Raw genomic sequence first — 25686 nt, forward strand, 5'->3', positions numbered from 1 at the left:
TCGTTTGTTCTAAAACTTTCACTACATTCCCGAAATCCGTTACATTTTGCATCCTCTTGCTACTGTATTAGACAATGGAAACATTGTCATTGTTCACTGATAACACGAAATTGTGTTACAACATATCTAAAAAGGTGGCATGCAAAAGAGAAAAAAATAGCAGGCGAAACAGTTTCTCGACTGTAAAAACATAGGTCATGGAAATGGGTCATCCAAACTTCCTTGAAGACTTTCCCAAAACTATGAAGAAAGGGGCAAGCTCCACCCCTAAATGTCTTGCGTTTCGTCAAATCTGTTCAATGATTGGTTCAATACTCCATCTGTAAAACATCGAATCTAACTGCTACAAAAAAAGTGTTTTGTTAGTTACGGTGTCATACCTCAAGTAATTACTTTTCCTACCATACATTACTTTTTTTAAAGTAACTTTTGGGGTTGTTTTCTGTAGATCAATGGTTTGCGGTCTTTGTCCATGACCAGTCTGAGTTGTTGTCCTGATTCTTTCTTTCAGACGTAGCCTAAAATAGTTTTTTTTAAATGAAGAAATGCGCATTTTTCGTCTATTTTCTTCCTTTGCACCCGGGAATTATCCAAAATGAACGACCACGACACGATTACTGAATGCTCAAATGATGTCTTTGTTCACTTTGCAGAATCTCTGCACATATTTACAGGATTATTGACAGTTGCCACTGTATGCGGGGTTTTTTCTGGAATAATAGCTGCAGCCCTTCTGTATGTGTTTTGCCTGAAGCCTATGCTTCTAACTCGACAAGTAAGTTTGTAAAGGTGTTTATTATAGGTTTGTATTAGTTTGTGTTATAACTCGTTGGTTGGATAGCCAAATAGCCTAGCCTACTGCATGACTGCATTGGCAATAATTTTACATTTTAGTCATTTAGCAGACGCTCTTATCCAGAGCGACTTACAGTTAGTGAGTGCATACATTTTCATACTGGCCCCCCGTGGGAATCGAACCGACAACCCTGGCGTTGCAAACGCCATGCTCTACCAACTGAGCTACACGGGACTATAATAACAGCAATAATCAATAACACTGCAGTCATAAGCTCACTATTTGGCAAGCATCAGCATAACATTAACACTATTTATAACTGTTTAATAACTGAAGTCTGTAGTCCTTTTGAATAAACCCAGTTCAAAATGATCCCATTCAAAAGGACTAGCTGTCTTCCATTCCTTTCCACCAGGGCTATGATGCCAGAAGACTGTTTGAGGGAGACGACCAGGATAGGGAGAACAACCAAAGTGACTGTGTCAGCAACAGCAAGAAGGGTGTCCAAAGTGCCACTACCAATGAAAAAGTAAATATTATGTATTTTAGTTATAGATATGGAATATTTGAGCACTATAAATATGCTTTAGTGTGATAGATATATTGCAAGGTAGATACACTTCGAAAAAATAGTTCCAAAAGGGTTCTTCGGCTGTCCCCAAGTATAACCCTTTTTGGTTCCAGTTAGAACTCTTTTGGGTTCCATGTAGAACCCTCTGGGGAAAGGGTTCTACCAGGAACCAAAAAGGGTTATCATATGGGGACAGCCGAATAACTCTTTTAGGTTCTAGATAGCACCTTTTTTCTAAGAGTGTACAGTATGTGTAAAGAAAAGCTGAGTTGGCTTTCATTAACATTCACCCAACTTCATTAACATTTTCCCTAAAAATTCACTGTGTTTATTCATTTACCAGGAAAAGAAGCAGCCACCCGTGAACAGCGATGTGGCTGCTTTTGCATCACGGGCAAAGGTGGTGTACCCCATCAACCAGAAATACAGAGTAAGATCATCTATCTGTTTATATTACAGCCTTCATACCACATGTAACCAAATCTATCCAAATTGGAACACTAATTGCAATGTAATTTTGCCTTTATTCTGAGAGGATGGGATAGGGTTAAAGGGATAGTAAAGCACAAATACATATTTAGATATTTGTTCTGTACCCTTTAAAAGCTGTCTATCGCTGAACTATCCCTTTAAAGATCTAATCTGCATTAACAGTGCCACTGTTCGCACCAAAGCCTTTGTTATTGTGTTTGTTTTATTGACGAAACAGAGGTGAGCGTCCAGCAGTGTGTTAAAAAAATGTGCACTACATATTCTGCAGATATATCGTGCATGCAATGATGTCCAAGGGGGAAAAAAACATGTTTGTTGTTTGCAGTAACATCTTTGTTGTAATACCCCAAATGGACGTGGCAGTTTCACCATTAAGGACTCCAGCTTTAAAGACCACATTTTAGGTATAGAAACATCTAGCAAACTTTGACTTTGAGGTGAACTGTCCCTTTAACGTTACATCCCAACGTCAGCCCTTAGCGGATGGAGCCTCCAACCCCTCACTGCATGAGCACTCCAAGCTGCCTGTCCTCCCCAATGGAGAGTCCTCGTCGGGCTCCAGCGGGGATTCACTGAGCCAGGACCAGGACAACGACGACAGCAGCCAGTACATCTCCTCCTCACTGGTCCCCAAGAGTATGCAGAACGAGAGCTTCACCAGGGTGGCCCTCTACCCCCACACACTCTCTCAAACAGGGTGAGCTGATGGGGAACATATATTTCAGTTAATTAAAGTGCTTGCTTCACCAGGAACACTACTATTATTTGGCAGTGTATGAGGATGTCATATTGCTGAGTCTCCCTTTACCGTTCTGTACTGTAAATGCTTATTTTCTAATGTAATTTTGTTACCACTGTAGTTTTGAGGGCAGGATCAGCCTGTACTGTCTGGCCCTGCAGGACGTGCAGATACACTGTTCACAGGTCCTGGAAGAGAAATGTGTGGTGGGTGACCTCTTTCTTTCATCACACAGTAGCAAACAATTAGGTAACACTTTCTATGAGCCAATTAATGCATTATGAATGCACTTATAGTGCCTATTATCTCCTTATATTGCATTATAAGACTTGTTTTTAAGTGCATTTCCATTGATAATATGACAACAGTACTAGTTTGCTAAAATGTTGTGTAAAATGTTGGTGGGTCCAAATCTCAAGAAGATATCTCCCTTACCTCTCCCATTTCCTTGTTGTAGCTCTTTCTCCAAATTCTCAGAATTATACTCAGTGGTCGTTTTCCCAAGGATAAAAAGGATTCAGGTTTTTACACCAATGTTCTTCTCCTGCAAGAAAAGGTACAATCTTAATCCAAATCTTAGCATGAGATGTGCATGCGTAACATGATTTCTCACAAACCTGCTTTTAAATTCTGAAGTAAGGATTCTGATCTTTATTGATTTTCTCATCTCTTTGTAGGAACTGGGTTTATTAAAGAAAGAACTGTCAGCCAGCCTGTTTGCCTGTGAAAGAAACAAAGATTTAAGTTCAGATCCTTGTACCCTGGAGGAGATCGAAAGAACTCAGAAAGATCTACTGGAGCAGGCGCTTCAAATGGTAACCAAGTCAACTAGATCAAAGCACGACCAAATCTTTGAACCGCATAGTGTGTAATTCACATTATACCAATTGAACCACCAACATGGAACCACATTGTCTGCTCTAGCAAAGTAAAATATTATTTCACTGACAATGCAATTGCCAGTTTGATGACAAAAATCTTGGAAGTTTATGGAGGAACATTTTCTTTAAAAACTTGGAAGTTTGTGGGCAAACTTTATGTATGTCTATCTCCACAGACCAAGGGCTTTAGCAAGCAGGTGGAGGCCTTCTGCCAGAGCCTCCTTGGCAGGTCCAGTGTTCTTCCCAGAGAAGAGGCCCAGGATGTCATCCACACCCTTATCCACTGTCTCCTATTGGTTGAAAACCAGCTAACTGAGACTCAGGCCGCAGACATGAAGGTGAGATATAAGAACAATAAACATTTAAAGATACAGGCCATAGAAGTTGTTTTTGACATAAAAGTAAGGCATTTTCAGAACTGCATTTGCACCGAAAGCTTTGTACCTTTAATGAGGTTGCATGCATGGCCACTGTTCTACATGGATGCATTACATGTAAAAAAAAAAAAACTACAAAAAAAAAACTACAACAACAACACAGAAAATACGTAAAAATGTAACACACATAAAACAATTATAGTAGGATTTCTTGTCATACTTCTTACACTTATCTAGTCTTCATGGCCTATAGGGTCTATTTATTGATGAGGGCCTGCATCCATCTCTCTTTCCCCTGGCTCTCTCCCAGAGGACCCAGGAGAAGCTGTTGTGGTGGGAGGAACTGAGGGTTGTGCTGCAGGCCAAGCCGGCCCTGCTCCGGCAGGAGGCGTCCCTCAGACAGGACCTGGTGGCCCGAAGCCTGGAGCAGCTGACCAGTGACGGCCACCTGACCTTCGCCACCATGGAGAAGACCCTGGCCGAGCTGCAGGCAGCCCTGACCGAGGGGCTGCAGCACTGCAGCGAAGGTGAGTGATGCTGCAGACGCACATGCATGCACGCACGAGCATGGACATACACAGATGCATGCCCACACACATGCACCCATGCACCTACGCACACACACACACCACCTACATTCTTTGATAATCTATAAGTAGTGTTCCCTTATATTCATAAATCGTTACCGCCACTTAATAAAATATAATACAAAATAAATAATATTTATATAATTTTTAGTAAAACGTTTTCAGTATAAACTTAAATGACTAAAACCAGATATAAAGTATGTAGTAAAGGTAATAGAGTTATATATTTTTAAATAAGATCATCTTTGAGAACTAACAATCACCAAAATAAAAACTAGACAGTCAGGGAGAATCTAAAATGTCAAATATGTCATGGAATGGGGCCCCCATTGATTTTGTTATAATATTTGAGTCACCCAGATAGCATAAGAACACGACATAAGCTAGTTGCAAAATGTGTAGAATTGAAGGGAATTAGCTTTAAAACTGCACATTTTCTCTCAGCCCCATGGCAAAATGTGTAGAATTGCAGGAAACTAGATTTAAACTGTAACATTTTCTCTACGCCCCAAGTCAAAATGTGTAGAATTGCAGGAAGTTTGCTTTAAAACAGCAAAATGTTGTCTCTGCGGCCAATACGAGGGCCAGAGATCGCGCCATTGGCCTGACATACATTATTGTTGCCGCGCGCCACCAACTCCAAGTAGCCAACCGTTGAAGCGAAGAATCTGGTGTGTGTTCAACAAAAGAGTGACCTCAATGAATTCAATATCAGGTAAAAACATAGACATTAGGAGTGAGTTCTTAAATTTGCCCCCAGTGCGTTCTGGGACGTTCTTAAATTAAGAGCATTGTAAGAGCATTCAGAGCGTTTCTCTTTCGGGGCGAGGAGTAGGGTTGATCCAAGCTTTCTGACCTCACAACGACAGTCAAGCTAACTAGCTAATGTTGGTTAGCTTGCTAGCTACTTCCAGACACAAATGAGAGAACACCTCACTCTGACCATTTTACTAACAGAGCTGGTTATACTGTTTTCATGTTATCTAGAGGGTTAATGACTGGACTGGCAACAATTAAATTTAGTTTTTTATCCGATGTTTACTGACACCTGTCATAACAACCGGGTGCTAGGTCTCAAACCAGAGTGCTCTGATATCGGAGTAGATTGCCAGGGTGAATTTACAAATGCAACCTAGATTAACGTTCTAATTTATGTGAAATCATTACCCAGAGGGCAAAATTTGGCACATGACGTCTTTGTAACCAGTTGTGCCCACTGGGCAGTTGTGTAATTCTCTAGTACCCTACTGAACTTCCCTCCTGAGGAATATGGTGGTAATCTTTCAGTATTATGTGGCCTAGTTCCTCATCTTAAATTAACTGGCTTCTTAAAATGTTCAGTGCCCCTTCTCCATTGCTAAAAAGAGTGTCAATCAAACAAATGAATAGTGATTATTCTTTGAGTGCACTGTTATAACCAATGCAAACCACACTGTAGTGACAATAAAATATAATTGTATGGTTATACCATTTTGATATAAGTATATTGTGTAGTAATGTAGTTTACTACACAACTCTAAATGATATGTGCGGAATGATACACAGAATAATGAAGTGAATTGTGTTAAAAGGAAACTGGTCAAATTATGTGCCAAATCAGCAACTTAGTGTAGTAACATTGTAATTTACATATAATGATGTCAATAAATCAAAACTACATGTAATGAAATTTTTTTATACAGAATGCAGGCTAAAGACCAAGGAGCTTGTGTATGAAAAGTGCAAGAAGATCGACTCCAAGAAGAAGAAACTCCTGAGGACTCACGCAAAGGAGAGAAGCCGTGTCCTGGATTCTGCACAGACGCACAGCGACCTACAGGAATTTGTAAAGGTCATTATCTCTCTTTTAGTTCCTTGTCATGTGTCCAGTGCCACAACAATAGTAGTAGTAACGGTACTGCTAAACTACTTCTCTATTCACTCACTTCACTATAAAGTCTACTTCGGATAAGTACAAACTCTGTGGATTATTGTTTTCGAGTTCCATTACATTACATTGTTAATTGCTCCTTGTAACTGTATGCTCCGGTTTAACAGTTCAATTCTCTTCTCCAGGTGTATCAGGAGCTGCTTCTGAAACAGAGGAAGCAGAGCAGTGACTTGGAACTGCAGCAGGATGGGAGAGTGGCAGAGGCAGTGTGTGATCTTTGGAGGGTAGGTCGTAATTACGGCATTTCACCAAAAACTTTATGGACCAAATAATGATGATCCACACTTCTTTGACAATATATATAATACAGTATCAACCCTGCAAGCAATACAATACTCTATTATTATGGTGGGAGATTATAATACTGTATTAAATCACACTACAAGCTATCACCCTCATGCTCTTGAGGAAATCGTGAATGTCATGGATACATTAGAACTAGTAGATATATGGAGGCTTAAATATCCTGACCTAGTGAGATATACATGGCGAAGACTCAATCAAGCTAGTCGTCTTGACTTCTTTCTTATGTCATTGTCGTTGGAATCAAAAGTTTAAAAAGTGTTGATAGGGGACAGAATGCGGTCAGAACATCATATAATTGGCATATACATTACTCTTACTGAATTTACACGTGGGCGAGGATATTGGAAATTTAATCAAAGCCTATTAGATGTTAACTTGTTTTTAACTAGGACAGAGGAATTTATAACTGATTTCTTCCAACATAACATAGGTACAGCAAATCCCCTTATTGTATGGGACACTTTTAAATGTGCCTTTAGAGGCCATGCAATTCAGTACTCATCTCAAAAAAACAAAAGCAATTTAGGTCAAAAGAGTCCATACCAACAAAGGAAATAGAAGGTCTAACAGAACAGATAGATAGCAATAAAAACTGTAACATAGAGGCTCAGAATAAATTAGAGGAAAAACAAAAAGGAATGGAGAAACTTATTCAAGAAAGATCAAGTGTAATATATTATAACAAATAAATAGAATGGAATATGGGAAAAATGCACCAAATTATTTTTTTATCTTCAACATAGAAATGCTATCAAAAATTATTTACTGAAACTAGTTACAAATGACGGAGTCAACCATGATTCACCAAATTATATTTTGAAGGAGGAAGCGAAGTACTTTAAGGATATGTTTTCGTTTCAGTCGCTTCCATCTCCTCTAACTGAAGCTAATTGTAGAGATTTTTTTTCTATTGATAATGTAAAATTAACAGCCATACAAAAAGACTCATGTGAAGGTGAAATTACAGAGGAGGAACTTCTGGATGCAATAAAAAACTTTAAGTCCAGGAAAACTCCAGGGTTGGATGTCATACCAATCGAGGTATACCAAACCTTTTTTGAAATACTCAGAGAACTGTTATTAGCATGTTTTAACCACTCCTATGTAAATGGTAGATTATCAGACACTCAAGAAGAAGGTCTGATTTCATTATTACTGAAACAGGATACAAGTGGAAAATATAAAGATCCAGTCCATTTAAAAATTGGAGGCCCTTTACACTTCAGTGTTATGATGCAAAAACTTTTGCAAAATGTGTAGTGCATAGAATTAAAAAGGTATTGTCTGACATTATTCATTCTAATCAGACAGGTGTTTTACATGGACGATACATTGGAGATAATATAAGGCAAGTACTGGAAACAATAGAACACTATGAAAAATCTGGGAAACTAGGCCTGCTATTCATAGCAGACTTTGAAAAGGTATTTGATAAAGTACGACTGGAGTTTATATATAAATGCCTGGAGCGTTTCAATTTTGGAGAATCTCTTATAAAATGGGTTAAAATCATGTATAGTAACCCTAGGTGTAAAATAGTAAAAATGGCTATTTCTCTGAAAGTTTTAAACCGTCAAGAGGAGTGAAACAAGGTTGTCCACTATCGGCATATCTATTTATTATGGCCATCGAAATGTTTGTGTCACGATCGTTACATGATGAAGCGGACCAAGGCGCAGCGTGATAGGCGTACATACTTTATTTAGTGTACACAACACGAACCAAAACAACAAACCAAACGATACGTGAAGTCCTAGGTCATAACACAAACCTTTCGGATCAAGATCCCACAAATAACTAGTGCCAACAGGCTGCCTAAGTATGGTTCCCAATCAGATATAAATGATCTAGAACAAAACATAGAAAACTATAACATAGAACCTACACACCCTGGCTCAACATTAAAGAGTCCCCAGAGCCAGGGCGTGACAGTACCCCCCCCCCCCCCCCCCCCCCAAAGGCGCGGACTGCAACCGTGCCACACAAACACAAGAGGGTAGGGGCCGGGTGGGCATTCCGCCTCGGAGGCGGATCCGGCTCCTGGCGTGACCACCACCCTTTCTCCACCTCCCCGTTGCGCCCCTGGTCTGGTCTGGCTCCGCTGGCCAGAGCTGGACTGGACACCGGTGGAGCGGATTGCTCTGGCTCCGGTGTGGAGCAGCTGACCGGTGCCGGACCAGGCACCGGTGGAACAGGCACGGACCGTGCCGGACTGACGACGCGCACCACTGGCTTGGTGCGGGGAGCAGGAACGGGCCGGACCGTGCTGACGACGCGCACCACTGGCTTGGTGCGGGGAGCAGGAACGGGCCGGACCGTGCTGACGACGCGCACCACTGGCTTGGTGCGGGGAGCAGGAACGGGCCGGACCGGGCTGACGACGCGCACCACTGGCTTGGTGCGGGGAGCAGGAACAGGCCGGACCGGGCTGGCGACGCGCACTACTGGCTTGGTGCGGGGAGCAGGAACGGGCCGGACCGGGCTGGCGACGCGCATCACAGGCTTGGTGCGAGGGACAGGAACAGGCCGGGCTGGACTGTGGAGGCGGACTGGAGGTCTGGAGCGGAGAGCTGACACAACCCGTCCTGGCTGAATGCCTATCTCCACACAATATGTGTGAGGCATCAGCACAGGACGCACAGGGCTGTGCACTCGTACTGACGCTACAGCACGTGGCACTGGCGCAGGATATCCGGGACCGAGGAGGGGTACTGGAGGCCACGAGCGTTGAGCCGGCACACTCCGTCCTGGCTGCATGCCCACCTTAGCACGACACGTGCGTGGTGCTAGCATAGGACGTACAGGACTGTGCCGGAACACTCGCGGCACAGTACGTGGCTCCGCATAACACGGAGCCTGCCCAGTCTCACGCTCCCTAGCCTGAGTATGGGGAGTTGGCTCTGTTCTACCTCTAGGCTCCGCCAACCACCCTTCCAGCCCCCCAAACCTGGTGGCCTCCTCTCCTAGTCCGCCGATTCGCCCTGTAGCTGCCGACGACGGCGTGTCCGTCGTCGGCATGGTTGGCGCCGTTTCTCCTCTCCTGCCTGGGCATTAACTTTTGCCCATGGCCCTCTGCCCGCGAATATGTCCTCCCAAGACCACCATTGGCCCACCTGCGACATCGCAATCTTCTCCTCCTGGGCACGCTGCTTGGTCCTCCTTTGGTGGGATCTTCTGTCACGATCGTTACATGATGAAGCGGACCAAGGCGCAGCGTGATAGGCGTACATACTTTATTTAGTGTACACAACACGAACCAAAACATAGAACCTACACACCCTGGCTCAACATTAAAGAGTCCCCAGAGCCAGGGCGTGACAGTTTGCTATTAAAATCAGATCCAACAATAATATAAAGGAATTAGAAATCCAGGGCTTAAAAACAAAGGTGTTATTGTACGCTGATGATTTATGTTCTTTTAAATCCACAACTTGAATCCCTCCACAGCCTCATAGAGGATCTAGATACATTTCTAACCTCTCTGGATTACAACCAAATTACAGTGAGGGAAAAAAGTATTTGATCCCCTGTTGATTTTGTAAGTTTGCCCACTGACAAAGAAATGGTCAGTCTATAATTTTAATGGTAGGTTTATTTGAACAGTGAGAGACAGAATAACAACAAAGAAATCCAGAAAAATGCATGTCAAAAATGTTATAAATTGATTTGCTTTTTAATGAGGGAAATAAGTATTTGACCCCCTCTCAATCAGAAAGATTTCTGGCTCCCAGGTGTCTTTTATACAGGTAACGAGCTGAGATTAGGAGCACACTCTTAAAGGGAGTGCTCCTAATCTCAGCTTGTTACCTGTATAAAAGACACCTGTCCACAGAAGCAATCAATCAATCAATCAGATTCCAAACTCTCCACCATGGCCAAGACCAAAGAGCTCTCCAAGGATGTCAGGGACAAGATTGTAGACCTACACAAGGCTGGAATGAGCTACAAGACCATCGCTAAGCAGCTTGGTGAGAAGGTGACAACAGTTGGTGCGATTATTCGCAAATGGAAGAAACATAAAAGAACTGTCAATCTCCCTCGGCCTGGGGCCCATGCAAGATCTCACCTCGTGGAGTTGCAATGATCATGAGAATGGTGAGGAATCAGCCCAGAACTACACGGGAGGATCTTGTCAATGATCGCAAGGCAGCTGGGACCATAGTCACCAAGAAAACAATTGGTAACACACTTTGCCGTAAAGGACTGAAATCCTGCAGCGCCCGCAAGGTCCCCCTGCTCAAGAAAGCACATATACATGCCTGTCTGAAGTTTGCCAATGAACATCTGAATGATTCAGAGGAGAACTGGGTGAAAGTGTTGTGGTCAGATGAGACCAAAATGGAGCTCTTTGGCATCAACTCAACTCGCCGTGTTTGGAGGAGGAGGAATGCTGCCTATGACCCCAAGAACACCATCCCCACCGTCAAACATGGAGGTGGAAACATTATGCTTTGGGGGTGTTTTTCTGCTAAGGGGACAGGACAACTTCACCGCATCAAAGGGACGATGGACGGGGCCATGTACCGTCAAATCTTGGGTGAGAACCTCCTTCCCTCACCCAGGGCATTGAAAATGGGTCGTGGATGGGTATTACAGCATGACAATGACCCAAAACACACGGCCAAGGCAACAAAGGAGTGGCTCAAGAAGAAGCACATTAAGTTCCTGGAGTCTCCAGACCTTAATCCCATTGAAAATCTGTGGAGGGAGCTGAAGGTTCGAGTTGCCAAACATCAGCCTCGAAACCTTAATGACTTGGAGAAGATCTGCAAAGAGGAGTGGGACAAAATCCCTCATGAGATGTGTGCAAGCCTGGTGGCTAACTACAAGAAACGTCTGACCTCTGTGGTTGCCAACAAGGGTTTTGCCGCCAAGTACTAAGTCATGTTTTGCAGAGGGGTCAAATACTTATTTCCCTCATTAAAATGCAAATCAATTTATAACATTTTTGACATGTCTACACTGTATTTCTGATCAATTTGATGTTATCAAATTGCTTTCTTTCGAAAACAAGGACATTTCTAAGTGACCCCAAACTTTTGAATGGTAGTGTATACAGTGGGGAGAACAAGTATTTGATACACTGCCGATTTTGCAGGTTTTCCTACTTACAAAGCATGTAGAGGTCTGTCATTTTTATCATAGGTACACTTCAACTGTGAGAGACGGAATCTAAAACAAAAATCCAGAAAATCACATTGTATGATTTTTTAATAATTAATTTGCTTTTTATTGCATGACATAAGTATTTGATACATCAGAAAAGCAGAACTTAAAATTTGGTACAGAAACCTTTGTTTGCAATTACAGAGATCATACGTTTCCTGTAGGTCTTGACCAGATTTGCACACACTGCAGCAGGGCCCACTCCTCCATACAGACCTTCTCCAGATCCTTCAGGTTTCGGGGCTGTCGCTGGGCAATACGGACTTTCAGCTCCCTCCAAAGATGTTCTATTGGGTTCAGGTCTGGAGACTGGCTAGGCCACTCCAGGACCTTGAGATGCTTCTTACGGAGACACTCCTTAGTTGCCCTGGCTGTGTGTTTCGGGTCTTTTGTCATGCAGGAAGACCCAGCCACGACCCATCTTCAATGCTCTTACTGAGGGAAGGAGGTTGTTGGCCAAGATCTCACGATACAAGGCCCCATCCATCCTCCCCTCAATACGGTGCAGTCGTCCTGTCCCCTTTGCAGAAAAGCATCCCCAAAGAATGATGTTTCCACCTCCATGCTTCACGGTTGGGATGGTGTTCTTGGGGTTGTACTCATCCTTCTTCTTCCTCCAAACACAGCGAGTGGAGTTTAGACCAAAAAGCTATATTTTTGTCTCATCAGACCACATGACCTTCTCCCATTCCTCCTCTGGATCATCCAGATGGTCATTGGCAAACTTCAGACGGGCCTGGACATGCGCTGGCTTGAGCAGGGGGACCTTGCGTGCACTGCAGGATTTTAATCCATGACGGCGTAGTGTGTTACTAATGGTTTTCTTTGAGACTGTGGTCCCAGCTCTCTTCAGGTCATTGACCAGGTCCTGCCGTGTAGTTCTGGGCTGATCCTTCACCTTCCTCATGATCATTGATGCCCCACGAGGTGAGATCTTGCATGGAGCCCCAGACCGAGGGTGATTGACCATTATCTTGAACTTCTTCCATTTTCTAATAATTGCGCCAACAGTTGTTGCCTTCTCACCAAGCTGCTTGCCTATTGTCCTGTAGCCCATCCCAGCCTTGTGCAGGTCTACAATTTTATCCCTGATGTCCTTACACAGCTCTCTGGTCTTGGCCATTGTGGAGAGGTTGGAGTCTGTTTGATTGAGTGTGTGGACAGGTGTCTTTTATACAGGTAACGAGTTCAAACAGGTGCAGTTAATACAGGTAATGAGTGGAGAACAGGAGGGCTTCTTAAAGAAAAACGAATAGGTCTGTGAGAGCCGGAATTCTTACTGGTTGGTAGGTGATCAAATACTTATGTCATGCAATAACATGCAAATTAATTACTTAAAAATCATACAATGTGATTTTCTGGATTTTATCTGAGTTTCTCACAGTAGAAGTGTACCTCTGATAAAAATTACAGACCTCTACATGCTTTGTAAGTAGGAAAACCTGCAAAATCGGCAGTGTATCAAATACTTGTTCTCCCCACTGTATATATATTTGCAAGAAAAAAACATATGGGGGATTGGAAGTGATGCAGACAATTACATGGATGGAAGTTACAATCTATCTGCAATATTAAAGCTGATATACCCCCTAAAGAAAAAAAAATAATCATAATCTGTGTAGTGCTAATTCAACTTATTTCTAATGGAAAATAACCCATGCTTTTGTATCTCCAGAGGCATCATGCCACCTGGTCCAAGAAGCTGGGAGAGCTGGCCAAAGACATCTTCCTATCTGCTCTCCCTGCTCAGCCCCAGTTGTCCACAGACCAAGGCCAGAGGCTATGGCTGGATCTAGATGGTGACCTGGTTGCACTGCTGCAGCAGGCAGAGTCCAATACCAAACGGCAACTGGAGGGTGTACATGCTCAATTGGAGCAAGATGGACAGGTACTGCTGGACCCAGAAATGTAATGAATAGAGCTGACTCGATTCCCTATTCTACATGACAGACATCATATCTGTTCTACTCAATGCATCTCTATCTGGACCTTATGTAACGTTGCACTCTTCTGGACAGGCGCCAGGTTACACTCCTGGGTCATATTCGTTAGGCACTAAATGGAAGAAAACGTAATGAAATGGGGAGGTACTACTACTAGATCTGGTCCAGTTACAACAGCTTGTTTTTGCTTTCCGCTTTAAAATGTTTTGCTATTGTGTGCCCTAATGAATATGCCCGTTTTTAATATTGTATTTCTGTATGTTTGTCTCTAGGTATGGTGTGAAGAAGCAGCCCTGGTGCTGGCCTGCCTCAGACACCTAGGTGAACAGCAGCTGAAGATCCTTAGAGGCATGGTGGTCAGACAGAGCTATGTGCTTAACAGGTGAAGCAGGGGGACCTCTGGTGGGTGGAAATGCATTTAAAACAATTCAGTATTTAAATATGATCTGAAATCTATTTGATTTTCAATCGTAAACATTTTATACACTCTAGCACATCTGACAAGCAAAAGCATGGTTTAAAGTAGCAAATTGGTGCTGGTACTAAATCATGCCTGGTACTGGAAAAATAGAATGTGCAGGCTTTTGTTCCAGCCCAGAACTAACACACCTGACTCAACTGTGGTCCTCTGTAGCTCAGCTGGTAGAGCACGGCGCTTGTAACGCCAAGGTAGTGGGTTCGATCCCCGGGACCACCAATACACAAAAATGTATGCACGCATGACTGTAAGTCGCTTTGGATAAAAGCGTCTGCTAAATGGCATATTATTATTATTATTATCAACCAATGACCAATCCCTATTCTATCCCAGCCATGTGGGGATGTTGATTGAGAAGAAACAGCACCTCCTGCTGGTGGCGGTGCAGAGGCACTTTGTGGCCAGACACTTCTGTCTGAGGGTCTTGAAGGAGATGAGGTTGTCCAAGCTCAAGGTGCTGTCTCAGAGTGACTTCAGGGCCCTGCTGTCTCTAGAGGACCACACCCAGACCACAGTCAGACCAATGCTCCCCAAAGCCCAGCATCAGGTCCAGTCACACATTCACTAACATTACATTATAATACATTCTACAAAGTGAGAAGATGATGGCTTGTTTTGACTAGTGTTTCTCAATGCATTCCTGGAGAGGGATGCACATATTTGTTCCAGCCCAGTGCAAACACACCTGATTCAACTGATCAACTAATCACCAAACCCTTGATTAGTTGAATCAAGTGTGTTTGTGCAGGGCTAGAACAAAAAAGTGCACACTGTGATTCCCCCTAGGAATGAATTGAGAAACTGCTTTAGAGGCATACAGTATAGAGACCCCTACCTGTCCTTCTTGCTCCATCTACAGCTCTTTTTTAGACTATCAATATGTCACTGTCACCTTGTCACTGTGGTCTGTCAATCACCTCCCTCTGTGTCTTGGACTCCCCACAGGAATCCAGTGCCAGTGTTGCCGAGAGGCACCTGGGTCCGGAGACGCAGCTGATTGGCCACAGCTTCCAGCAGGAGTTCCTGTCGGAGCTGGAGACCGGGGCGGAGCTCCTGCAGGCCAACGCCCAGCAGCTGGTGGGCCACGCCCTCAGCCAGAGCCTCTGGCAGCAGATGGACCAGGCCCCTCCCGCTAGGCCCCAGCCTGACCGCGGAAGGAAGGTACTAGAGCATCTGGCCTCACCCATGAACAACCTCTAGGCCCTACCCCCTAGGACAGACATGGGCAAACTAGGGCCCATGTGACAATTTTAGATTAAAGTTTTAAGTTAACGACTAAAACCAAGTATAAATGATGATGGACCTAGGCCAGTGGAGTCGGCTGAGGGGAGGACAGCTCATAGTAATGGCTGGAATGGAGTGAATGGAATGGTGTCAACCACATGAAAACCATGTTTGATACCATTCCATTGACTCCATTCCAGAGATTATTATGAGCCGTCCTCCCCTCAGCAGCCTCCACTGACCTAGGCCTATGTATTATTTTTAAATAGCCCCCCCCCCACCCCCCACTCATTTTTAATCTATTTTCTATCTATTCTAATTGTTATTTCTTTGCGTATGAGTAGAGTCAGTTGACGGAGGTAGCGTCGGAGAGTGTGTACGTGACCCGGGATTCCCTCAGTGCTCTGGTCACCAGCTACTACTCTCAGATCCAGGACATCACCAAGGGCCTTCAGCAGCAACACCCTAACAGGGCCAAAGGTGAAATGAACAGGTGGACGTGCATACATAAGACATTTTGGTCTGTTAGGGCTCATTCTGTAGGAAAACTACAGATACTATGAATTTGTGAAGGGCCTTACAATCTGTTCACAGAAAAACTACACTAGAAAGTCCTTTCATTGGTTCTACCGGCAGAATCATGGGCTGTGTATGTGCAATGTTGCAATTCATTGGTGTATTGTTTTTTGCAGTGAGCTGTGTGCTAACTCAAACTTTCACATAATCTTCATTTGATTGAATTGGGGGCCTAAGTTAATGCAACTATCACTGTGTTGTTGTGTCTGTCCCCTCCCCAGAGGAGTGTGAACGACGAGAGAGCAGCTCTCAGATGAACAAGGCCCTGCTAAAGGAGCTGGCCAACTGGGGGAGGAAGCCCATGTCCACCGAGTTTCATCAGAGGTACTGTTTACTTTCTCTACTAACTAATTGACTGTTATTTATACTATACATTTTATTCCCTGCCATTCTCTCCTATGACTTGGCATGGCAACTAATGAACACGGCATAAAGTTGTCTAAAGCAAATTCTGTATGTACAAACCTGGGTTCAAATTGAGCGTTTAATTGAGCCTGCCTGGAGTGCCAGATGGATGGGTTTTGCACTTTTGTGACTATTTCATTGGTTTTGTTGAGCCAGGCAGGCTCAATCAAGTGCTGCTAAAGTATGAAAGAAAACAAATACTATATGAACCCATGTCTAATATTGTAACAATATTATACAGAGAAGGGCTCACTCTTTTTCATTATACACTACCCACCATGCTAATAGGGTTGAACTGCAGAAGAAAAGGATGTTGGAACAGTATGAATTGGAGCAGGAGGTTGCATGTGAGACTCTGAGGAGAAGGAAGTTAGCCCAGGAACAAACCATGGAGCGAATCAAAGGACAGTTACAGGTAACAACCACCTTGTAAATGCTAAATCACAATGGTTCATCATTATGGTAATTTTGACGTGAACGCAAAGAATAGTTCCGTTTTAACTTCCATTAATCCATGGGAGAGTTGGCAAACATTTCTTTAGTCTTCTTATGTGTAAATAATATTACATAATCTGTTCAGCTAAAATAAGTAAATACATGGATAATGTCTGTTGTTCATGATTTATATATTAAAGACTGTTTTAATAAATATTTTATCAAATTAAAATACAAGTTTAATTAATTTGGTATATTGTATTTCTGTGTTTGCTCCATCAGGAGGCAGAAGAGGCCTTCATAGCTAAACTGTCTGCCTTAGCTCGGATCCCACTATCCTGCAAAGAGCTCAACACTGAGGATGACATCATAGGTAAGGATTTTCAAGGGCTGCATATGAAATGGCACACTAGCAGTATTAGTAGTAATAGTACTAGTGACCAGGGCTTTGAAATCACACCCTTTTCCCTGTATTATGCATCTGAAATGGCACACTAGCAGTATTAGTAGTAATAGTACTAGTGACCAGGGCTTTGAAATCACACCCTTTTCCCTGTATTATGCATTCCTTTTGACCAGAGCCAAAGTAGTGCAATATATAGGGAATAGGGTACCATTTCGGATGCGTACTTGGTATACAGCACACTATATTTGCTACTGAAAATAGAAGCTATCACACAGTTTTCTTGTTTATTTTATGATTCTGGATATCCTACTGTAGTCTTCAAATAAGAGTGTTTGCGAATATGAATTGCATTATCAATGTCACATTTTTACAGGGGAGGAGAGTCCAACATTGAATCCAACATTGTGGAAGAGGCGAGAGAGGCGGGAGCGTGAAACTCTGCTCACCAATCCAACACTTTTATTTTCATGACAGGGAGTGTGCAAGTGCACACTTTAGGAGAAGGCTAGATAATTGGAACACAACTATGTTTATTACCACCTGATGGGGGGGGGTTGTACTGGCCATTTTTGCTGTTTTCACATAATATGTAATATAACCCTTTTTAATACACTTTATGTTAATTTCTAATATAGTTTATATATATATATATATATATATATATATATATATATATATATATATATATATAACAATCAAAATGATCTCTATATCATCTCCTATGTAATGCTACCATTTTGTGGTGAATGTAAATAAAACAGAAAAAATAACTATATTACTTGATCTGTATCACTGCATGTAGTTAGATGATTTACATTTGTGGAAATGGTTGATATCTTTATAGTGGTCTATGGGGTTAGTAAATATACTGAAATACACTTTTAAATGATTAACAATTTGTATTTATTTAACCTTTATTTAACCAGGTAAGCCAGTTGAGAACAAGTTCTCATTTACAACTGCGACCTGGCCAAGATAAAGCAAAGCAGTGCGATAAAAACAACAACACAGAGTTACATATGGGGTAAAACAAAACATAAAGTCAAAAATACAACAGAAAATATATATACAGTGTGTGCAAATGTAGCAAGTTATGGAGGTAAGGCAATACATAGGCTTAAGTGCAAAATAATTACAATTAGTATTAACACTGGAATGATAGATGTGCAAGAGATGATGTGCAAATAGAGATAGAGATACTGGGGTGCAAATGAGCAAAATAAATAACAATATGGGGATGAGGTAGTTGGGTGGGCTAATTACAGATGGGCTGTGTACAGGTGCAGTGATCGGTAAGGTGCTCTGACAACTGATGCTTAAAGTTAGTGAGGGAGATAAGAGTCTCCAGCTTCAGAGATTTTTGCAATTCGTTCCAGTCATTGGCAGCAGAGAACTGGAAGGAATGGCGGCCAAAGGAGGTGTTGGCTTTGGGGATGACCAGTGAGATATACCTGCTGGAGCGCATACTACGGGTGGGTGTTGCTATGGTGACCAATGAGCTAAGATAAGGCGGGGATTTGCTTAGCAGTGATTTATAGATGGCCTGGAGCCAGTGGGTTTGGCGATGAATATGTAGTGAGGACCAGCCAACAAGAGTGTACAGGTCACAGTGGTGGGTAGTATATGGGGCTTTGGTGACAAAACGGATGGCACTGTGATAGACTACATCCAATTTGCTGAGTAGAGTGTTGGAGGCTATTTTGTAAATGACATCGCCGAAGTCAAGGATCAGTAGGATAGTCCGTTTTACGAGGGCATGTTTGGCAGCATGAGTGAAGGAGGCTTTGTTGCGAAATAGGAAGCTGATTCTAGATTTAACTTTGGATTGGAGATTCTTAATGTGAGTCTGGAAGGAGAGTTTACAGTCTAACCAGACACCTAGGTATTTGTAGTTGTCCACATACTCTAGGTCAGACCCGTCGAGAGTAGTGACTCTAGTCGGGTGGGCGGGTGCCAGCAGCGTTCGATTGAAGAGCATGCATTTAGTTTTACTAGTGTTTAAGAGCAGTTGGAGGCTACTGAAGGAGTGTTGTATGGCATTGAAGCTCGTTTGGGGGTTTGTTAACACAGTGTCAAATGAAGGGCCAGATGTATACAAAATGGTGTCGTCTGCGTAGAGGTGGATCTGAGAGTCACCAGCAGCAAGAGCGACATCATTGATATACACAGAGAAAAGAGTCGGCCCAAGAATTGAACCCTGTGGCACCCCCATAGAGACTGCCATAGGTCCAGACAACAGGCCCTCCGATTTGACACATTGAACTCTATCTGAGAAGTAGTTGGTGAACAAGGCGAGGCAGTCATTTGAGAAACCAAGGCTATTTAGTCTGCCAATAAGAATGCAGTGGTTGACAGAGTCGAAAGCCTTGGCCAGGTCGATGAAGACAGCTGCACAGTACTGTCTATTATCGATCGCGGTTATAATATCGTTTAGGACCTTGAGCGTGGCTGAGGTGCACCCATGACCAGCTCGGAAACCGGATTGCATAGCGGAGAAGGTACGGTGGGATTCGAAATGGTCGGTAATCTGTTTGTTAACTTGGCTTTCAAATACTTTCGAAAGGCAGGGCAGGATGGATATAGGTCTGTAACAGTTTGGATCTAGAGTGTCACACCCTTTGAAGAGGGGGATGACCGTGGCAGCTTTCCAATCTCTGGGGATCTCACGTTACGAAAGAGAGGTTGAACAGGCTAGTAATAGGGAATAACCATCAAGCACTTACTTTGACATAGGTGACCAAAATACAATGAGAGCAGTCGACTGCAATCCAAAGTGACTTCACAGTTGCTTCACACAAATAAACTCTGTGCATTATAGTCACAACACCACTAAGGGACCTACAATGTGTGAAAGTCACTAGGACAGATGTCTAATATCAGTATGTCTATGAATTTGAGAGTTTACATTTCTTTAGCCCCATCCCTCAGCTGTTCACCAAAACAATCAAATCACAGACTGCCTCTTGAAGTATAATTATTTACTCTATTGAGGGTGTTGTAGCATTATTACCAAGTATCTACCCTAAAGACCAGTATCTAGTGTAAGTAGCTCTGGATAACAGCGTCTGCTAAATGACTAAAATGTAAGGTAGGCTATTCCATGATGACAGAATTGTGCATCGCAAATACTCAACCAAGGCTATTAAGTTTTTAAATACCTGGTTGGTTTGCATACCCATTATTGCCTTAGCATTTAGGCTACTGGTCGATATCTTAACTTGGAATATCTTTCCTACTGCTTTCCTACCCCTACCACCGTCGGTCTTCTATCCACCAACAACCAGCTGTTTGAGAGCTGCACACTCTCTGCCTGACAGATTATCTATGAGGCGCTGTAACTAGCTTGCTTACTATTTGTGATGAGTTGTACACCAGAAGTACATTCATTTACAATGAAATGCTGCGTTTGCCTTGCAGCATTGCGTTGCAGAGGCAGTTGTATTATGTCAAATCCGATTCAAAAGTTAAACGCGCACGAGATTGCGCGCGCGATCAAGATGAAACGTCATTGCTCGACAGAGAAGAAATGTGGCAGAGTGAGCAGAGGACGGGGTTCTCGATTGTACAGGCAAGTCTAGAGCGAGCGGAAATTAAACGTGAGTTTGCAAGTGTGATTTTGACAAAGTAGAACATAATTGTCACTGACCAAAAATAAAAATGTCTTAAACAGTAGGCCTACATATAGAACTGTAGGCAAAGAAACGTGATTCAAACGTGTATTTTATTTTATTTGAACCAGCAATAGTCACGTCACTCTCAAGTTTTCGCTCTCAATTTCTCAGATTGCTCTCTCTCAAATCTTGCCACCTTAGAGTTTGGATTTCAGGCTGATGGGGGCGGGCTTAAAGGCGTGTTTAGAAACCATAGATTGGTCACTTTCACTGGAGTGATGGACAAACTAACAAATTCATGCCATTGGCCAGTCCAACGTTTTACAGTTTTTTCTGAATGCTTAAGCGCTAATCGTGATTCTTGTAGCACAATTTCTAAAGCTATTAATACGTATAGCAAAACCACTCACTGAGTTTGCAAAACTAAAAGCACAAACACTGCTTTGCACTCAGTTTACAATTTTGTAACACACACTTTGCAAAACTGTAGGCACAATTCACTGCACAACACTCTTTTTGCAGAACTTTAAACACAACTCACTGCTTACACTCAATTACCAAATTTCCAACACACTCCTAGCAAAATTATACACATGTATGGCTATCATTAACACTATTTTGTCAACTGTCTGGCACACTTGCACATGTGAAAACTGTTGTAGATAATTAGTTCACTTTGCAATCAGCCTAAGCACTATAAATAAGCCACAGGTAAGCTGTCTGTGTGGAGTACAATGGAAGGAGCAGTAAGAGGGAGAAGAGTGAGAATCAGAGGAGGCCGAGGAGGCGGAGGGAGAGGACGTGGAGTTGAAGAAGTTGGAGGAAGAGGACGTGGAGTTGAAGAAGCGAGAGGGTTAGAGGAAGTTAGAGGAAGAGGACAAGGAGGAGCAAGAAGAGGACGAGGAGGGGAAAGAGGAAGGGTAAGAAGAGTAAGAAATAGAATAACTGATGACATCAGAGCTACAATAGTGGACCATGTCATCAACCATGGGATGACCCTGAGGGAAGCTGGCCAACGGGTTCAGCCTAATTTGAGCCGCTACACTGTGGCAAGCATCATTAGGACATTTCGAAATGAGAATCGGTAACTACTTTGTAGCACTGCCATACTCTAATGAGAAACACAACAGTACCATACATGCAAAAATACTGAAATTGTTACTTTACAGAATTGCTAGACGTCCAGATGTTGGGGGCAGAGGAAGAATGTTCACTCCAGAGCAAGAGACCCATATAGTGAACATGGTGATTGCCAATAATGCAATAAGACTGCGCGAAATACAGCAGCGCATAATTGATAATGACACCATCTTTCAAAATATACACAGTGTAAGTATTTCTGCACTAAGTCGTGTACTTGCGCGCCACAGAATAAGAATGAAGCAAATTTACAGAGTTCCTTTCGAGAGAAACGCAGAACATGTAAAGCAACTGCGATATGACTATGTGGAGGTAAGCTATAGTGTCATTGGTTCTGAATTTGGAAGTGCATACTGTAGTGCTGTGCATGGGCCTGATGTGTTGCATTTGTTTTTTCTTGTCCAGAGAGTGATGGAACTAGAAGCAGATGCCATGGGACATGAGCTACTTTTTGTAGATGAGGCCGGTTTTAACCTCAGTAAAACCAGGAGACGTGGCAGGAACATTATTGGACACCGTGCCATCATCAATGTCCCAGGACAACGTGGTGGTAACATAACCATGTGTGCAGCTATAAGCCAAAATGGTGTTGTTCACCATCATGCAACCTTAGGCCCATACAACACTGCACACATTATTGCATTCCTGGACACCTTACATGACATGCTCACTGTTCAGAGACCAGAGCATACCCGATATGTCATCATATGGGACAATGTTAGTTTCCATAGGGCTGCTTTGGTCCGCAACTGGTTTACAGACCACCCATTCTTCATGGCACTCAACCTCCCTCCATACTCTCCATTCTTAAATCCCATCGAGGAGTTCTTCTCTGCCTGGCGCTGGAAAGTGTACGACCGTCATCCTCATCAACAGGTAGCCCTTTTACAGGCAATGGAGGAGGCATGTGGAGATATTGACCAGGCATCATGTCAGGCCTGGATACGGCATTCAAGGAGATATTTTCCCCGGTGCCTTGGACTGGAGGATATCGCATGCGATGTGGACGAAATTTTGTGGCCGGACCCAGAAAGACGACATGATGTAGGCTTATTGTTTTTCTTTTTTTTGTGAAATTACTATTTTGTGTTCTGACTTTGTCTTGGTTTTGATGAGTGTGAATAAACACCAATACTTGAAGTTTGGATCCTTGTATGTTTACATGACACTATGACAAAAGTATGACCTCAAATTGACATCTGTACACAGAGAAAGCAAAAGCCAGATGTGTTTTGTATTCATACCATCAGTGTGTAGTTGGCACATTGTGTGCTTAGTAGATGATGGCTTGTGTTTACTGTTTGATACGAAAACACCATTTTTAAGAAGGTGTGAAGAGTTAATCTAGCTGTGTTCGCTTTTGCAAGAGAACTACAATGTTTTGATAATTGGGTGAAAGGTTTTCTTATTTGTGTGTAGAGTTTTGCAAAAATAGCCAATAGTTACAAAAAATGTGCTTAACCAATCAGAAAAAACTGTTATTACTACTACAGGCCATCTGTTCGCAATGCACTGCAGCGCCTTCTATTTAGCTAGCAAGCCGGCTTGAGTAGTAATTGCGGAACGACTGGGGAAATCGAGCAGCTTGATAACCACATGAATTGGGAAATATATTCTAATAGGTATACTATACCTTGAGTCGAGTGGAATCCACTTGCTAAAGTTAGCTAGCTAATTACTTGTTAGCCAGCAACGTTAGTCTGTAAAACGAAAAGCAGACAGTAAGCTCTAGCAAACACCATAAAACAAGTCCACTAATATCAAGAAGGAGACAATATTTAGCGTATTAAGCCTAAGGACACACACACAGCACATGGGGATTTTTTATTATATGTAGACACAAAGTGGAGAATCTGCTACAGTTCATCCAGTACATAACCAGTCCCAAATAATAGATTATAAACTGGGTGGTTCGAGCCCTGAATGCTGATTGGCTGACAGCCGTGGTATATCAGACCGTTGTGGGGATCTAGATGTGATGACTAGCTTAGAAGGAATGCATTAATGATTAAACATAATGGGTTTGTACTGTACTGATATAAATTGTTTCACATAACAAGCTGTGATTCATGTGAGGAACGTTAGGGGGTAGGATGAGATAAGAAGTTGTGATTCTCACAGACACGAACACTGCCTCTTTGTGATCTGTGAACCGTCCAAGGACGTAGGTACAAAGAGTACAGGGGAACAGTGTCTATGGGTTCTGACTCTACAGGTTGTGATGATAACAAACTTATGCCTGGCAACAGTGTGCAACAGTGGAGCGCCAAGGGGCTGGGACCAGCCTGTGCGCCAACGGATAGGCTGAGTAAGTCTAAACCACGCTCAGTCTCTACTCTGATTGGCCAGCAGGGAGCGGGAACTATCTCTGTCAGAGTATTTGAAGAAGAACTTAGAACAATGGATCAGTTCTCTGAGTGCCCTGTGAGGTATTTCAGTGGACCCGTATATACGAACATCATATTTACCATTGAAGCGTTTTGCATTAATTAAAATACTAGTCTATTTTAGAAGACGTGTATTGACCTCTTTTGTTCCTAATACCAGATTTGAATTGACGCAACTTAACACCGTATACCACAGGTATGACAAAACATTTATTTTTACTGCTCTAATTACGTTGGTAACCAGTTTATAATAGCAATAAGGCACCTCGGGGTTTGTGGTATATGGCCAATATACCACAGCTAAGGGCTGTATCCAGGCACTCCGCTTTACGTCGTGCCTAAGAACAGCCCTTAGCCTTGGTATATTGGCCATATACCACACCTCCTCCTGCATTATTGCTTAATTATACAACGGGTGGTTCTAATCCTGAATGCTGATTGGTTAAAACCGCATTCCAGCCGGTGTCTATTCCACTAGTTACCACTGGCTAAATCTATGGTGTTAATATGCCTATTTACTCTGTTCCATCTGACTGCGCAATCCACTGTCTCATCAGCTCAGCCAGGCAATTTAGAAACTTGATCTCCACTATAAAAAGCATCTAGACATTATCTCATTTCTTTTAGACTAACAGTTTTCAACAGCGGTGATTTGTATAAACCTTTCTGTCTGTCACTCCGACATTTGTAACAAATTCGGTCTCTAGCTGTCCCATAGTAATGAGACAGACAGGCAGGCAGCGTTTCTCAGCCAGTCGAAATCATGAATCAGCTGGCATCATTTTTATGGATATATACAAAGAAATGTCAATTGAAAAAGTTAGTTTGCAGTCTTTCCAGCTTCAGTTTGAAGTGATTGTGTTAGCTGTGTTGTTGGCTAGCTCCTCTGAATGACAGTGTCCTGACGAGAGAGCAAATTTTCTATGCCAGGCAAAATCGCGCCTAATTAGCTCATTGTTATGGATGTATCCAAATAAATGTAACTAGACAACAGCTTATGCAAATGCACTACTGTTGTTATTCTGGCTGCACTGTTTGACGTGACTGTAAATTAGCCGTAGTTGGCTACCTAGCAAGCAAGCGATAAGAACGTTGCCAGCCAGTATGACAATGGAACACTTAGAACTTACGACAAATGGTATGCACCTGTGCCAATATATCCTCCAAACACCGGCTTCTCAGGCATTATCACTTAAATGTAAACTGACATATGATAAACCAGCTACTCAGGTTAAC

General features: G+C 42.7%; 1 protein-coding gene across 1 annotated transcript; it reads left to right on the forward strand.

Moving 5' to 3' along the window:
- The first annotated feature begins 498 nt into the window (after positions 1-498).
- Positions 499-17807, forward strand: evc (EvC ciliary complex subunit 1). Its single transcript, XM_084172780.1, has 20 exons — positions 499-775; positions 1212-1325; positions 1711-1797; positions 2333-2556; positions 2720-2804; positions 3056-3154; positions 3276-3413; positions 3656-3817; positions 4167-4383; positions 6126-6274; positions 6499-6597; positions 13521-13733; positions 14061-14170; positions 14600-14813; positions 15212-15427; positions 15835-15970; positions 16288-16390; positions 16760-16886; positions 17189-17279; positions 17686-17807. The coding sequence occupies exons 1-20, from the start codon at positions 596-598 to the stop codon at positions 17781-17783; spliced, it is 2862 nt and encodes a 953-aa protein (XP_084028906.1). The 5' UTR covers positions 499-595; the 3' UTR covers positions 17784-17807.
- The last annotated feature ends 7879 nt before the right edge of the window (positions 17808-25686 follow it).

This window comes from Coregonus lavaretus, assembly GCF_964263955.1.
Source record: "Coregonus lavaretus genome assembly, chromosome: 12".
NCBI lineage: Eukaryota > Metazoa > Chordata > Actinopteri > Salmoniformes > Salmonidae > Coregonus > Coregonus lavaretus.